Raw genomic sequence first — 15,295 nt, forward strand, 5'->3', positions numbered from 1 at the left:
ACCACCAATCATTAAAGATTCAAAATATACTTAACATAATTCAACCGATTACATCTACAAATCAATATTCACAAGCTAATCAAACTATCAAATTATAAAACACATATTCCAATGCATATCAAAGTATAAAACACATATTCCAATGCAGTTAATGAAAAGTTATATCATTAAACTCAGGTCATTCTTGTTCTTCTCATGCACCTATAATAGTATCTAAAAAGAGATCCCTTACCCAATAGATAGTAATGGAAGAAAGGCGGCGACACGATAAATTAACGTTGGGGAAAGAAGAACCAGCACAGTGGAGGAGATCACCGAAATAGGAAAACTAAGTCTGAGTCAGGCAGAGAAGATCGGAAGAGAAGAGGAACTATTCAGATTTCAGATTTCAGATTTAGTTCTAAATTTAGGCAGTAACGAATTTTTTGTTTTTTTTGTTTTATACATCAAATGACGTCATTTTGTGTATAATATTTTTTGAAAAAAAAATGCCGTGACCCCTTTAACCCCTCCAACCTGGGAGTCAAGGGTTCAACCGGGGGGTTTTGGGAGTTAGAGGGGTCAACGTGCAAGTAATGTCTAATTACTAACCCGAACCCTCAGAGAGAAGGGGTCAGTGACCCGGAGGGGTCGACCCCGAGGTGGGACGAAGTTTTAAAACACTGCTAGAAACTAGAATGGAGAGTTGGTTCAGAAGAGCGAAGGTGTATCAATTATACAAACTTACCAAAAAGACCAACACTATCTAATTATACTACAATATACATATATATATATATATATATATATATATATATATTCTCAAAATGTTAAGTAATTTTTTTTTATAAAAAAAGTGGCACATAGAACTGGTTCAAGTTCTATAATTGCATGAAAGCCAGAGCGGCAAAGGTCAGGCTATGGAGTTCCCATAGCACATGTAAACGCATATTCCGTTGCATTTCACAAAGCATGTTGAAGAAGGACAAGGTTGACATAATGGCATAAGGGGTGTCACGTGTTTCGGAGTCTCCAACAATTCCCTTCTTGTCTTCTTTCCCTTTCTTGTTCTATACCTCTTTTGCCGTCTCCTTAGACCTTTAAAACTGCCATCTTTTCATGCTTCTCTAATCTTAATTGTTTTCTCAACCATGAGGTCTGCTGGAGCATTTGTCCCAAACCACCAGGTTAATTGATAGCTCTATCATGCTTTTGTCTATGCATTTAATAACCATTGACAATAGTTACTTCAAACCTCTTGAGCTGAATGTTTGTTTAATATTAGTATCTATGCAACTATGCCAGTTTCAAACTGATATCATTTTCATTTTATTTCTTTGTTTTCTTTCAGTTTTGGTTCATTCCTAATATGATTTTGATCAAATAGTGGGTTATGAATATATAGTCTATTGTTACGATTGCTACTTTTGAAGCTTCACATAGAGGTTTATAACCAATAAACTGAACCGAATCATGAACTGAACCAAATTGTTCTTAAAATAATCGATTTTTAAAAATCAGTTCATGAATTGAACTGGTTTTTAAAGAATCAGTTCATGAACCGAACCGTTTTTTAGAACCAGTTTTAGAATCAAATCGTTTTAAACCGAACCGAACCGAATCGAACTGTTTTCAAACCAAACTAAATTGATTTTTATAATTTTATTTTTAATTTTTTTAATTTTTTTTCTTTTTAAAATAAGGCTGACCTGAACCGATTCAACCGAACTGAATTGAACCACTTCCGAACCGAACCAGTTTTGAATCGAACCGAACTATTTTCGAACTGAACTATTTAAACCAATTCGGTTAAGTTTTTCAAAAAAAATTGTTCGGTTCAACCTATACACGTCGCTGGACTTGTACCTGTCACAAGAGGAAGAACATCCAGCTTTGTGTGGAATAGACTTGTGGTAGAAAATAATAAAAGAATAACTTTACAATCAATATTTTCATTTCAACTCCTCCTTTTTCTCTTGCTCGTTAACAGGTGCCTTATTTCATTTCATTTCCCCCCCTTATATGCAGGAACAATTCATTCGTACTAGAGAGAATTCTTACTTTGATGGCCTTCTAAGAGCTGGTGATCAGGTTCCCTTGAACTCTCAAGGAGGAGCTGATTGCAGTAATGTTTTCGTATCTGTATCAGATATTGGTGAAACCACACCCAAAAAGTTTGTCTCAGATATGTCTGAAGAGGTTATGGACTTCCCACAGGAGAATTCAGCAGCCTCAGGTTTCAACTATGAGTCCTTAGAACATTCTTCATCTGAGACCTGGTTAAAGACCAGCAAAGATGCTCCATTTATACAATTAGATATTCAGTCTGAGCTGATTGAACTGGCTAATCCAAAACATCTTGGAAATGGCTGTAACCCTAAGATTCCTGAAACTGATGAAGAGCATCAGGCCTTACAATCTCCTGCAATATCCAATACAGAAAAGACATACATTGTCACTAGAAGAAAAGAAAAGCAATCAAATATTCTACTTCCACTATCTGCAGCTTCATACTATAACGGAGTATCACCAGAAATGGAAATTGTTGAATCATGTAAAAGCATTGACAAGCTGAATGCATATTTGAGAGCAAGAAAGGGTGATGTCAATGCTGGTGTACCTGGGAAATTCTTACATGCTGTAATGGGTTCAGATGATGCTGGTAATTTCTTCTTACTCAGCTTCTGTAATATGTAACTCAAAAACTTACCACACATTGAATCTGGTGAACATGGATCCATGAGGTTAGACTGTTATAAGTTGATGTCGGCTTATTTTAGTATAAGCCTTTATTAGTTTCTTCACAGATATCAATATATTTTTCTCATTACCTTTGTTTTCTCGAAGGACATGTTCCAAAGGTCATCTTTGATTTATATTATATGCAAACTGTTCACAGACGTGGGAACTGTGGCTTCAACCATCATGTATGCCTTCTACCTGAATGCAACTTTACAAAGCCAGCAATTCTGCACAGTACCAATTATCAACATTAACCGGGCAAATCTTGGTTCCAATGTTGAACTCAAGTGGTTGCTTGATTCATGTCAAATTGATCAATCATCCTTAATTTTTGCAGATGAGGTTAGTTTTACGACACTGTTCTAAGGCCCGACAGTTAGATTTTGATAAAACAAGCTGTAGTCTACATCCAAATATATAGGCCTGCTAATTACTTGAAACCTACTCATCTTGGTTTCTTGATGGGTATAGAAGTCGACGCAGTATATGAAAATATTAAATGACAAAGTAATGAAAATATGCAGAGATTTGACCTCCAATGACCCAAAGTATCACATTATTGAGGCGCAGTGATAGATATTGAAATTCCCGGGGTCAGAAAAAAAAAAATTGGAATGCAACTTCAGTGCATGTTTAATAATGATTATTTTGAAGAAAATAATAGTTTTTTATTTTAAAAAATTCTATGAGAAATTTTTTGATTAAAAGTTTCTTTAAACATAAAATAGGCTAATTCAAGTCCTTCATGTATTTATATTGAAAAGAAGTTTTTGTATATTGATTTTGAATAAATTACATGAGTGAGTATTTATACAAGAAAGAATCGCTAAGAATGACTAAGCGATGACTAATCAATCCTATCACAATCCTAATCACAATCAATTCTAATCAATCACAATTAATCCTAATCAATCATAATCAATCCTAATCAATCATAATCAATCCTAATTAATAGGAAATAAAAACGGAAACATGTTTGAATTCTAATTTTCTACACTCCCCCTCAAGTTGGGAGGTAAATATTGATCATTCCCAACTTGCCAATCAAGTCTTCGAATGCTGGACGGTGTAGGCCCTTGGTAAGGACATCTGCCGTTTGCTCTTTGGTTGGAACATATATCAAATGCACACTTCCATCATCTAATTTTTCTTTGATGAAGTGACGATCAACTTCCACGTGCTTTGTTCGATCATGATGCACAGGATTTTGAGCAATGCTAACAGCTGCCTTGTTGTCACAATATAGTTTTATTGGTAGGGAATATGAAATCTTCAACTCTTGAAGAAGTCTTCTTAACCAGATTCCTTCACAAACTCCATGAGCTAAAGCTCGAAATTCTGCTTCAGCACTACTTCTTGCAACCACTGTTTGCTTTTTGCTTCTCCAAGTAACAAGATTTCCCCACACATAGGTGCAATAGCCTGAGGTAGATCTTCTGTCTACTGATGAGCCTGCCCAATCTGCATCAGTGTAGATTTCAATTGTCCTTTTATACCCCTTTTTAAAGAATAATCCTCTTCCTGGAGTATTCTTGAGGTATCTAAGCACCCTATAGACTGCACTAAGATGCTTCTCCTTGGGTGAGTGCATGAATTGACTAATCATACTCACCGCAAAGGCAATGTCAGGACGCGTATGAGATAAGTAGATTAGTTTACCAACCAATCGCTGATATTGTTCTTTATCCACCTCATTCCCATCTTCAATACCTAACTTGGTATTAGGTTCCACAGGTGTCTCAGCAGGTTTACACCCTAACATTCCTGTTTCCAACAAAAGATCTAGAACATATTTCTTTTGTGTTAGAGTGATGCCTGTTTTGCTCCTAGCAACTTCCATACCAAGGAAATATTTGAGAGTGCCAAGGTCTTTGAGTTCAAATTGAGCTGCTAGAAATTTCTTCAAGGTGTTCAATTCCTCAATATCATCACCTGTAAGAATTATATCATCTACATATACAATAAGAATAGCAATTTTACCATCCTTAGAGTGTTTGTGGAAGAGAGTATGATCAGTCTGTGCTTGAATGAAGCCTCTTCTTTTGACTGCTTGTGTGAATTTGTCGAACCATTCTCTGGGAGACTGTTTCAATCCATATAGAGACTTTTTTAGTTTACACACTGATTCATTTCCCCTTTCAAAACCAGGTGGAGGATCCATATAGACTTCTTCATGTAAGTCACCATTTAGGAATGCATTCTTCACATCTAACTGTTGCAGAGGCCAATCTAGATTGGCAGCAAGAGATAAGAGAACTCGGATGGTATTGACTTTAGCAACCGGAGCAAAAGTCTCATGATAATCTATCCCATGAGTCTGAGTGAAACCCTTTGCAACCAATCTTGCCTTGTATCTGTTGATGCTATTATCTGCATTGAATTTTATTGTAAACACCCATTTGCATCCTACTGCCTTTTTTCCTTTGGGTAGGGTCACTATCTCCCAAGTTCCATTTCTTTCTAAAGCATTCATTTCTTCAAAGACAGCATCCCTCCATTTTTTATCATTGAGAGCCTCATGTATATTTCTCGGTATCTTTGTACTATCCAACATAGTATTGAAAGCACGAAACCCTGGGGACAACTTTCCATATGAAATATGATTAGAAATAGGATGAGTAGTACAAGATCGAGTACCTTTTCTAAGAGCAATGGGCAAGTGTAGATCATTTTCACCATGACACTCAAGTATTGGGGTGCTGGAACTAGAACATGGTTCAGAATCCTGGCAGTGTAGAGGCTCTGGGTTATTCACACTTTGAGGAGGCTTTCGCCTGCTATAAACTTGTCCCCATGTTGAGGAGGCTCCTGATGGTGAGGATTCTGTAGCTCCCCCTGTTTCCAAAAGTAGAGGTAATACTGTGGCATTAATAGGTTCCCATGACTGATCTTCATCTACTCCTATAGACTCCCCCTGAAGAGAAGTCGAGGGAAAGAAAGGGTCATTCTCAGAAAAAGTGACATCCATAGAGACAAAGACCTTACGAAGAGAGGGTGAATAACACTTATAGCCACGTTGAGTAGGAGAATAACCAATAAAGACACACTGGAGAGACTTAGGATCAAGCTTAGACCGTTGATGGGAGGGAATATGGACAAATACAACACAACCAAATAACTTGAGAGGTAAGGAGGAGACACCTCGGAAGGAAGGGAAGATACGAACAAGACTAGAAAGAGGAGACTGAAATTTCAGAATGCGAGATGGCATTCGATTTATCAGATACGAGGCAGTGAGAACTGCCTCTCCCCAAAGATATTTAGGAACACTCGTGGTAAACATAAGAGCCCGAGCAACTTCAAGGAGATGTCGGTTTTTTCTTTCCGCAACTCCGTTTTGTTGGGGTGTGTCAGGACACGAGCTTTGGTGAAGGATGCCATGTTGGGAAAGATATTCTCCAAGAATAGAGTTAAAATACTCTTTGCCATTATCTGTACGAAGAATTTGTATAGCAACTTGGAATTGGGTTTGAACCATGGCATGAAATTTTTTAAACACGGATGCAGCATCGGACTTATCCTTTAGAAGATACACCCAACAAACTCGAGAATGGTCATCAATGAAGGTAATGAACCATCGAGTACCTGAAATATTTTTAACACGGGCTGGACCCCATATGTCGCTATGAATTAAGGAAAATGGGGAAGAGTCATGGTGAACTTTAGAAGGATAATGAGCACGAGTATGCTTGGCAAGTTGACAAATATCACAAGAAAACAAACTTGGACTTTTATTAATAAATAAGTTTGGCAACAACTTCTGAAGATAAATAAAATTTGGATGGCCTAGCCTACGATGCCACAGCATAACATCATTACATGAATCAAAAGGAAACATAGAGTTTTTTTCTACGAAAACAGCTTCATGAGTCACATCCTCCTCAAAGTAGTAAAGTCCACCATCCTCTCTAGCACTGCCAATCATCCTCTCCGAGTCCTGTTCCTGAAAAACACAACCATGTGGAAAGAATTTAGCAAAGCAATGCAACTCAGAGGTGAGCTTGCTAATGGAAATGAGATTACAAGTCAGAGAAGGAACATAAAGAACTGATGTCAAAGTAATCAGCTCAGAAAGTTTAATGGTTCCGTGTCCCGCAATCTGGGAAAAACTGCCATCGGCGATCTTGACCCGAGAAGGTTCAGAATATGGAGTGTATGAACAAAACAAGCCAAGATTACCTGTCATATGATCAGAGGCTCCAGAATCAAGGATCCAATGATTTTGACTATCAACATGGAAAGTTGTACCTTGCTGGACCACATGACTAGTGGCCTTAGGAGGTTGCTCGTGGTAATAAAAAGAGTGTTTTGAGGAAGCCATGAATAAAAAGAGAAGGGTTGACCGTTGATGAAAAATCAAGTTTTGTAAACTTTTGATCTGACCTCTGGAACAGGAAGGGGAGAAGCCGGCGAGAAGGTCTGTGCAAGTCGCGATGGAAAAAAAACGTCAGGAAGGCGGCGCGTGGTGGCGCGTGCAGCGGCTGACGGCGATGGGTCCAGCGGCGGTCGACTCGTCGGATCCTTCTGAGTCGAATGGTCACCTCACTTTTTTGATCGGAGGTCAGTAAACTAGGTTTCTGTGTTGGACAGATTCAAGGCGGTGTTTAGGAGGTGTTTGACGGTGATGGAAGTGTTTGGATGGTTATTTCAGATTTGAATTAGGGTAGGAACGAACCCGCTCTGATACCATATTGAAAAGAAGTTTTTGTATATTGATTTTGAATAAATTACATGAGTGAGTATTTATACAAGAAAGAATCGCTAAGAATGACTAAGCGATGACTAATCAATCCTATCACAATCCTAATCACAATCAATTCTAATCAATCACAATTAATCCTAATCAATCATAATCAATCCTAATCAATCATAATCAATCCTAATTAATAGGAAATAAAAACGGAAACATGTTTGAATTCTAATTTTCTACAATTTACTATACGGATTTTTGGAGGGGGGAGGGGTGTGCGTCCAAAAAATTTATGTTGTTGGTGGGAATGTGGGGCAGAAAGTTTTAAATAACTTCTTGTACATAATTAAGTACAAACTGATAAATGAGAACTAGCTCACGAGGAAAATATTTTCAGTAATACGAATTTATCGACCACTCAGTACATTTTTTATCAAATATGAAAAAAAAGTAACAAATTTACATTACCTTTATTTTTATAGTTATTTTTTTCCTTTTTGGTAAAAATGAACCTACTACATCCGTTGCACCAAATAGCAATATTTTAACATTTGACGCTTATTATAATCTTCTAGAACAGAATTATTACCTTTGATTTTCTGAGCAGTCCCTTTCTTAGCAGGATTATTTCAATCATCCTCTCGTGTGTGTGTGTGTGTGTGTCCACTTTCAATGAGTTCTAACTTTAACATGCTTTTTCTGTCATGAATAAATTCCAAACAGATTGATCTGTCATATTATGATCTATTTGGCAGTCTTCGGATTGTACTGTTGAAGAGCAGCAGGATTGCCAATAAGCAAGAGGTAACAAATTATGCATTGGACACACTGCTCTTCATTCTATCGTTAAAAATTGTTACATGTGACGGATATTTTGTTCTTTTGACAGCAGAAATTGAAGCAGGATGTGGTTGAAATTTTTCACTGCAAAAAGGTTATAATTTACTACGCTTAGTTTGGTTCCATTCTATCAACGGCTTTTTTATTCTAGGAATTTCAGAACTAACACATACCATCGATATCCTATCTTTTCTTGTTCAGGGTGAGACAATATACCCATGGGTCAAAACTGTCACAACAGGAGAGGTAGGGCTTTAAATTCCCAATGACAATTTTCACTGCTCTCAAGTGATCTCTCTCTATCACACACACACAAACAATCAGCTTCATTGTATTTGGAAGCTTGTGTAGTGACCATGGTCATGCTAGATTGTCAAAGAAAAATATAATAGCCCTAACCTAATTAATTAGCAAATTACATGTAATTAAATAATTAGGCATGTTTTAAAATGAAAAAAATTATCCGGATTTTAATTGAACCCATGTGATTGTAACTGCGCTTAATATCATAATGCGATGTTAACAAACCGGTTCTAGAACGGGATGTTACGTGTAGAAAAACACCAAGCGCCTTTACCTGACTATTTATTTCTCGTAGTGAAAAAATTGGTTGAAGTTCAAATAGAAGATGTTTGGGGTTTCGTATGGACTTATTTAACCAAGTCCTTGGGTAGTGTTATATCTGCATAATGCTATGATCTGATAAGTTCATGATAGATCATATTATCTCAATATACTTTCTTCCAGGTTCCATTTTTTGCTCTCTTGGAATGAAGAACAAATTTACTCTGTTCTTCGTCACCATCAAATTGAAATTGAAAATTCTCTTTAAGATATAATTGCTTCAGTTTTAGATATTGATATTATAAAATAGAATGTATCTACAATTGGTAGAAACTATTATAATTCTGTACTTTCAAGTATTTATGCAGAATTTTATGAATCTTACAAGTACATGGTGCTACCGAAAAAAAAAAACTTGTGCATGTCGGAGTACTCTCTTCTTATCTTCCTTAAGACATAAAGCATGAACAAATCTGAACAAGTGGTAGCAAAAGAATTTTTTTTCTCATATGAACTGGTGTAAAATGGTCAAGAAGAATATTTTTTTTCCTATTATTGTTATATCATTATATGGAGTCACAGTTGATATCATAACGGCTTAACCATGACTACAGGAAAGTTCTTGTTGTACTGCCATAGCTGAGAAATTTGCAACGTGTTCGCCTGAAATTTTGGCTAGCAAATCATTCAGTAAACTTCTGGTACTTAAACTTCTATCTCTTTCGAGAAGTATTTATTCATAAACTGCCGGTTTATTGCATCATATGAAATTGGAGCAACTGCCACAATATCTTCTCCATTTCTCATAAACCCTCCGCATTATTTTGATTTTGCACTTGACTAGAAACTTAGAAATATGTCACACAAGATTTGAATTTCCTGTCGGATGGAGACAGCACGAGAAGAATTTCTCAATCACGAGGTGTTTGTTTTGTATTTTTCACCGACGGGTCCAACTTGTTACTGCAGAAATTGAAAATGAAATACCTTGACAATTGTTTTGCTTAGTAGGTGCTCTTGTTCTTGTGAGATAGAATTCATATTTCCTGTTGAGATATATAGTCCCACATTAGTTGTATGTGCAACTAATGTGGAGTTTATAAGGCCTTTAGCACTCTCACCCTTTGAGCTAGCTTTTGGGGTGATGTATCCCAAGGTTCTTAACATTTCCGATATCTCATTGTGATTTCTAAGATTATGGGAATTTTGTCTCGCAAATATAAGAGCATTATTCTACAGAACAAAATCTCAACCAGATTGTCTTTGGTATTTATAAATGCTTGCAGTTAGCTGGCATCCTTTTGGATACTGCGAATCTAAGGGACCCTCGTTGCACCTCCAAAGATAAGTACATGGCTTCATTATTGATCAATGGTGCTGGTCGTTATGGATGCAATGGTCTTTACCAATTATGTAAGTCCAACACCATTTCTTTATCGATTTAGTTTTGTACTACATGCATATTTCGATCAAGGATTAATTGACTGTGGTTATTATTGAGATTTTGGTTTGTTAAAAGTTTGCAATGATTAGTGCTGCAAAACATTACATAAGAGGGACCTCACAAGTTTGTTAGAAAACCAACAAGATTTGAATTTGACTACTTCTACTGCATTTTATGTATCTGATACTTAGCTTTAAACTTTGTTTAGTCATTTGACTACTTCTATGCATATGAATTTCAGTGAGGTACAAAATGCATGATCTTTCCTCCCTGCAAGTAGCAGATATCTTGCGAAAGGATTTTAAAAAGTGGACAGGACAAGGTATTGATCTTTATAAACGGGAATTTGATGAATCATTTCACAATTAACATTATTCATTCTCTCTGAGTGATGTTTCGGCTTTATATTTCAAACTACCCAACAATACACAACAATGGTATACTATGTACTACCCATATCGACACGGGACACGGAACACGACATGACACTTTGGACACATTAATTACTAAAAATGTTAGATTTCGGCACGTTAGGACACGTTTTGATATTAAATAATATTTTTAATTTATGTGGTGTATATTATATTTAATATTCAATAGTTTAAAAAAAATGAATCTAAACTTATAATATTCATAAATTTTGCAAAGAAACATAATATATCCCAAATATTTATATTAAACTCAATAAAATAGTAATCGTAATTCAACGAATCTAATAGTTGAAACTAAAAACTCAACGCAACACAACCTTTAATCCTTTTCTTGAATTTCTATCGTGTGTTGAAGTGTCAGAGAGTGTCAAAGTGTCCGAGAGTGTTAAAAAATATCGGACACGGATTTTTAAAGTTTCGGTGTATATATATTTCACACATGTGCCCCCACCTCACTTGTGAGACTCGCTATTTCAGTGTTTTGTCTGGCAGTTAGGATTCCATAGCCGTTTTTATAGAACATACGTGTTACCTTTGCATATAGTGTATTTATACTATACTTTTCTCCTTATAACCTGATTTTTTTTTTACTTTAGGTGCATTATTGAAAGCTAGTTGAAAATTTCAATTATCTTACAGTCACTCGCCTTAATATTTGTCTTCTTAGTGAGTGTTACAGTTTATGCTTTTTTCAGAGGTTATTGCACATATAGGAAGGTTCACACTATCTTATTTAGGGATGTGAAATGGGTACACACGGCCTTGAAATTTTTTTAGTTTATATATGTGTGGCCTTGAAATTTTGGAACATCACCATCACTTAGAGAGAAAAATGTTTACTATGAATAAGATAGAATTTTCTAGTTCTGATTTGCTGGATTTCCCCTAGATAGGAATAGGATTACAGGAGCTCTCCTTCGAGTTTGATAAGTATTAATAAAATATTTTTTTATTGTTTTATAAAATTCCATATTTATTAATTCCAGTATTAGAAAAAAATTCGTACACCTTTTTTTGTCTTGGGGGGGGATTGATTTTCTGAAATAGTAAGTAAAAAGCAGAACGTATTGCTATATCGAGTAAGAATATATTGAGGAATCAATAACTAGGTTAGATAGGTTTCTAGAGTGCGAGGCCCACACAGCAGTTTTGGTGTGAGCTGTCACACAACAAGAAGCCATTCCTATGGCCTTTAATTCAATCTTTCATAAGAAGACAAAGTTTGTTGAGGCTGACTGCAATTTTTTTCATGAAAAATTCTAGTAATTACTTTTTTCAATATATGACAATGTTAATTATATATTATTTATTATACTATTTCTATAACATTTACATAAACATTTTAGAAACAAATACCTTACATAACCCGTGAGAGCTTTTGATTGGAAAAAAAAACCCGAGAAGGACAGAAAAAAAAAAAAAAAAAGGTGATGGGACGAACTCTGAAATTTTTTGTGATGGAATGAATAAATGTAAATAACACAACTATTGAAAAAACCTGATATTGAATATTATTTCAGTACATATCACGTGTCGGCTGATGTGATGTTTTTCGTCTCATTGCTTTGGATAATTTCTAAGAAAAGTATCTTTACGATATTATTATTTTGAGGTTTCTTTTTTTAAGAAATAAACTGTATTTTTTTTTTTGGAAAAAATATTAAACAAATATTTTTTATTTTTTAAAAAATTATGTAAATATTATATTTTTTTAAAATAATTAATTAATTTTTTTCTTTAAAAAACACAAATAAAGGAGTTTAATTTAGTTCTTCGACAAGTAAATTTACTTGATTTATTAACATAATTGCTTTTGCAATATTACTATAATTAAATTTCATTTTCACCTTCTAAATGTTTAGTATTATTATTATTATATTTTTTATAAAAAAATTATTATTAAATTAGTTCTTCAATAATATGAAATTCCATTATTTTGGCTTAATTTTTTAAAAGATTTTGACATTGATTTAATACTTCAATAATATAAAATATCACCAAATTAATTATTAAATTACGATTTTATTAGTCTTATTTTTCTTTGTAAATATTTTACATAATTGAGAGATTAATTAATAAAATAATTTTTCTATAACTAAAATAATAATGTTTTATCATGACATTTGTCACTTTAAAGAAGTCTTTTTCTGACTACCACTTCATGTTAGCAATTCCAAAGAAAAAAAGTATATAATTTCATATTTTTAATTCATTAAACAAAACATGTATTATAATGTTGATGCGATGATAAGTGCACAACATAACTGAAGAATGGTAAGATATTTTCATTTTATCACGTCAGAGACGAGAAATAATTCTAGGGAAAAACTATTCTTATTATGTTATATGGGATAAGTTTTTTCTCCTACACACCTTTCGATAACTGTGCCACTTTTTTTTTTTCTTTTCTTTTATTTTTTCATGTGGTTGAACCCACAAATTTATCTCTATAACATGAGATAACTATCTCCTTTAACATGAGATTAATAAAACCCATAATTCTATAGTACAGGCCCGTAGGATTATTAGATGCTCCCACTCACGTAGAAATAGAAAGGGATAAAAAAAGAAAATCAAAATTAGAACAGGGGTAAAATAAGAAAACAAAAAGTTTGATTGTAAGAGGAACCACAAAAAACAAGGATGGAACGGGACCTTAAATTTTTTTTCCCTCTGACACATGTCATGAATCATGATTATATATCCTTTAACGTTTTTGATATTTTCTTCGTTGTATGTAGAATTTGTCATATTAATATATATATTTTTTAATAAACCAGAAAGCGCAGATTCAAGGTCAGTAGTGTCGCAAATTGGCATGAGTTGTATTGGAATTTCAATCGGACAGCTTCTCACGCACTCAGAAAATCTAGCACAAGAAATAACCTCCTTCCAGTGTGAGTTTTAGACTTGGGTTTAAAATACAATATCTGTTTTTTTAATGATATTCATATCCATCTCTTATTATTCCCATATTATTTGTAATATGCATGATATGAACATGCAAATAATATTTATGAAAATCAGGCTGAAGAGCCCCTTATGCACAATCTAGTGTCATGGAAATGCATTGCATTGGCAGCATGCACAATGTTCTCATTGACTACCTCAAGTTACATTATGTGTTCAACTTTAGTTTCAGCGATGGTATACTACATATTACATATTACTTACGACTTCTTCTTTTTTTGTTATACTTTAGTATCAGAGAAACTTCGGGCACTTATTATCGTTTCGGGGTATTACAATGAGGAAAAGAACTTCAAGGTTTGTCCCTACTCCCATAATGTTAATCGATCTCTCAAAATATTTTGATGTGCAAAAAATTAACTATACTCCTTTCTTCCCAAATACATGATTAATTTAGATTAAATATGTAATTATTTTGCTTAGTACTAATTTTTGTCAATGGTTTTTTGTTTGTGCTACTTAAGTTTGCCTTTGCTGTGCCCTCCTATATATAACATCACCTGCTAATTAAGACATACGTAATTTATAAGGTTCAATATGTAATTATTCTGCTTAGTACGAATTTTCATGAACCTTTTTTTCTGTGTTACTGATTATTTTTACCTTTGTTGTGCTCTTATTTGTGTGATAGTGATACAAACTAAACACACATAATTTCTATGAATGTAATTGTTTAGAGAGAAGTTTTAGTATCTACGGAATCTGTGAAGTTATTGGAGAGTTTGCTCTTTTTCTTCGATTTCAATGCCTCCCGGCTGCCACTCAAAAATTTACATCTACCAGGTTAGTTTTGACTTTTGATAAATATTACAATGAGCATTAATAAGCCGAACACAGTTATATATGTTGATGTTTATGGAGTAATGATCAATAATACCCAACATAAAAAAAGTTTCATTTAACTTCTTTAATATACACTCCAATATAGTGTGCTAGATGTGTATATAGCTCACTATATTTTGCTGATAATGACTGTCTTTTCTCATCACAGAAAATGATATAGATGCAATGCTTGCCACTAAATTAATTGGCGTCATGTTATTGCAGGTCTGAAAAATGAGATGAAAGCGTATGAGATTGATAAGATTACATCAAGAAAAATAGTAGAGCATCTTATAGAAGAGCTTGTTGGGATAGCAAAAGCCTAATAGCCTAATAGGATGGATTTAAATGAAAAGAAATTGTTTAAATAAGTGATTTATTTAAATTGTAAACAGAACGATAAAAACAAGCTATATTCACTTATTCAGGTCCGGGGCCGGGGCGCTGGAAGGAGTTTAACGAACTAAAGGGTTTATGAATAGTAACATATAAGTGCTACAGCAACGTTATTTTACTTGCAATTACTACACATATAAAAAAAAAGGACCTTTTATTATTTACCAAAAAAAAAAAAAGGGCCTTTAATTTGACTAGTATTTGATTTTATTTTATTTTTGGTGGATAGTATTAGTATGGATATTTTTAGGAATGACATTTTTGTAAATAATTTAAGGATAGAAAGAGAAAGCATTGTGGAATGATGAGAAATAAAAATATAATTGGGTCCACTATTTTTCTCTTTTTATAGCAAATATAATTAGGGAACTCCAATAAGTCCAAAATGATATCATTTTGGAGTTATAAAATCAAAAA

General features: G+C 34.1%; 1 protein-coding gene across 1 annotated transcript; it reads left to right on the forward strand.

The window, feature by feature from the left end:
• The first annotated feature begins 1,130 nt into the window (after positions 1–1,130).
• Positions 1,131–14,808, forward strand: LOC133303483 (uncharacterized). The gene is made up of 15 exons (XM_061503396.1): positions 1,131–1,166; positions 2,008–2,062; positions 2,129–2,641; positions 2,879–3,080; positions 4,693–4,717; positions 7,295–7,321; positions 8,135–8,215; positions 8,304–8,345; positions 8,453–8,497; positions 9,430–9,516; positions 10,102–10,228; positions 10,501–10,581; positions 13,893–13,957; positions 14,338–14,443; positions 14,708–14,808. Exons 1-15 carry the CDS (start codon positions 1,131–1,133, stop codon positions 14,806–14,808), a joined length of 1,593 nt encoding a protein of 530 aa, XP_061359380.1.
• Positions 14,809–15,295: the final 487 nt, after the last annotated feature.

Source organism: Gastrolobium bilobum, unplaced genomic scaffold, assembly GCF_033153095.1.
Source record: "Gastrolobium bilobum isolate Gb01-03AN ecotype WA unplaced genomic scaffold, APGP_CSIRO_Gbil_v1 utg4957, whole genome shotgun sequence".
NCBI lineage: Eukaryota > Viridiplantae > Streptophyta > Magnoliopsida > Fabales > Fabaceae > Gastrolobium > Gastrolobium bilobum.